The following is a 1386-nucleotide window of genomic DNA, read 5'->3' as shown; positions in this document are numbered from 1 at the left end:
CACAAACTGCTATGATTACGATGAGAAGTAACGAACACACAGAAGAGATCCTAACAAGCATTCCTCTCTTTGTACAGGTGTTTAGCCACGAACAGCGTGGGGACAGTCACCTCCCGTCCCGTGTCCGTCACTGCAGGTAAGTTCGTGTCTAGTTTATTACTTTAAATAGTAATATGTGTGTAAATTTTGTTATATTGTATCTGTATATGTTAATATATTTCGTGTTATGTTTAGAATAGAGTAAATGTTATCGCCACATCATATGGAAATGGTAGTTTGTTGCTAGAATGATTGTTAAGCGAAATGGATGACGATCCCGTCTATCTTGATCGAAAGAGACAAAGAAATAATGATGATGATAGCAATAAAAAGCAATAACTATGAAACTTCCGGATAGCTTCATATCAAAATACAAGTAATCTTCTCAGTGTTTAATGTTTGATGAGGATATTAGATACATTTCTGTGAATTCAGATACAGTTGTCATACAACTATTTTATTCAATATAAACTCATCATCTCTCAAACAAATAAAACGAGTTACATGATTAAACTTACGCAATCACGACCCCCAGCAAAGTCGAGGTCGCTTACTGCATCGCAAAAACAACAATCTCCAGGTGAAATTCAAAGAGAAGCAATGAAAATGAACATGATAACTGGTCACAGCGTTTCGGCCGAATAAAGGTACTTCCCGCCATGACAGTTAAGACGGAACTTAGAAACGGTTTGAACTTGATTGCCTTCCAAGCAACACACACACACAAGAATAGTCAGATCCTTTACTCGATAGATACACGTATGTGTATGTATCACTCATGCATTGCTTTACCAAGGTCTTTATAAACAGATAAACAGGTAGATAATAACAAGAGATCAGTGAAAAAATATGAAACATCAATATTTAAAAGTAATCCCAATGCCTGCCATTAACAGGACTTTGCACGAGATACTCTGTACAAAGCTTGTAATGATTCCTGATCACCGCAATTATTCAGATTTCACTAGGACTATAGCACTCGTAAAGTTCTTTATCTCTTTCTCCTGATTCGATTTCGTATATAGACATATTTGGCTTTAATAAAAACAATCGAAAAAAACTACAACATTTAGAAAAGAAAGGGAAAAAAATCAAGTCTTAAAAAAAGTCTAAAGAGTGGAAATAAAGATAGATTTAGCTGTCAGAGAGCGTATGATTCTGCCATTTTTAGACCGCGCGAGCACACTGGCTGTACCGGTTGCATATTCGATAGAAAAAGAAAACCAGTGCTCTGGTCAAAACGAAGCAACATTTCGCAACTTTTATGAGCTACAACATCGCCTCGTTTTTGCCCGTGCAAGTTGATTTTTTTTTTCGTTTTTTTTTCCTGTGTGGGGGAGAGGAAGG

The 1386-nt window shown here is 36.5% G+C and overlaps 1 protein-coding gene across 1 annotated transcript in view; it reads left to right on the top strand.

Moving 5' to 3' along the window:
* Positions 1-1386, top strand: part of LOC119588153 (Down syndrome cell adhesion molecule-like protein Dscam2) — a 164747-nt gene that overhangs the window by 13356 nt on the left and 150005 nt on the right. The window contains 1 exon segment of the mRNA XM_037936858.1: positions 78-136. Coding sequence (XP_037792786.1) covers positions 78-136 — 59 coding nt within the window.

The sequence above is a fragment of the Penaeus monodon genome, chromosome 23 (assembly GCF_015228065.2).
Source record: "Penaeus monodon isolate SGIC_2016 chromosome 23, NSTDA_Pmon_1, whole genome shotgun sequence".
Taxonomy (NCBI): domain Eukaryota; kingdom Metazoa; phylum Arthropoda; class Malacostraca; order Decapoda; family Penaeidae; genus Penaeus; species Penaeus monodon.
Note: the sequence above shows the minus strand (reverse complement) of the source record. Positions and strands in the feature narration are given on the sequence as shown.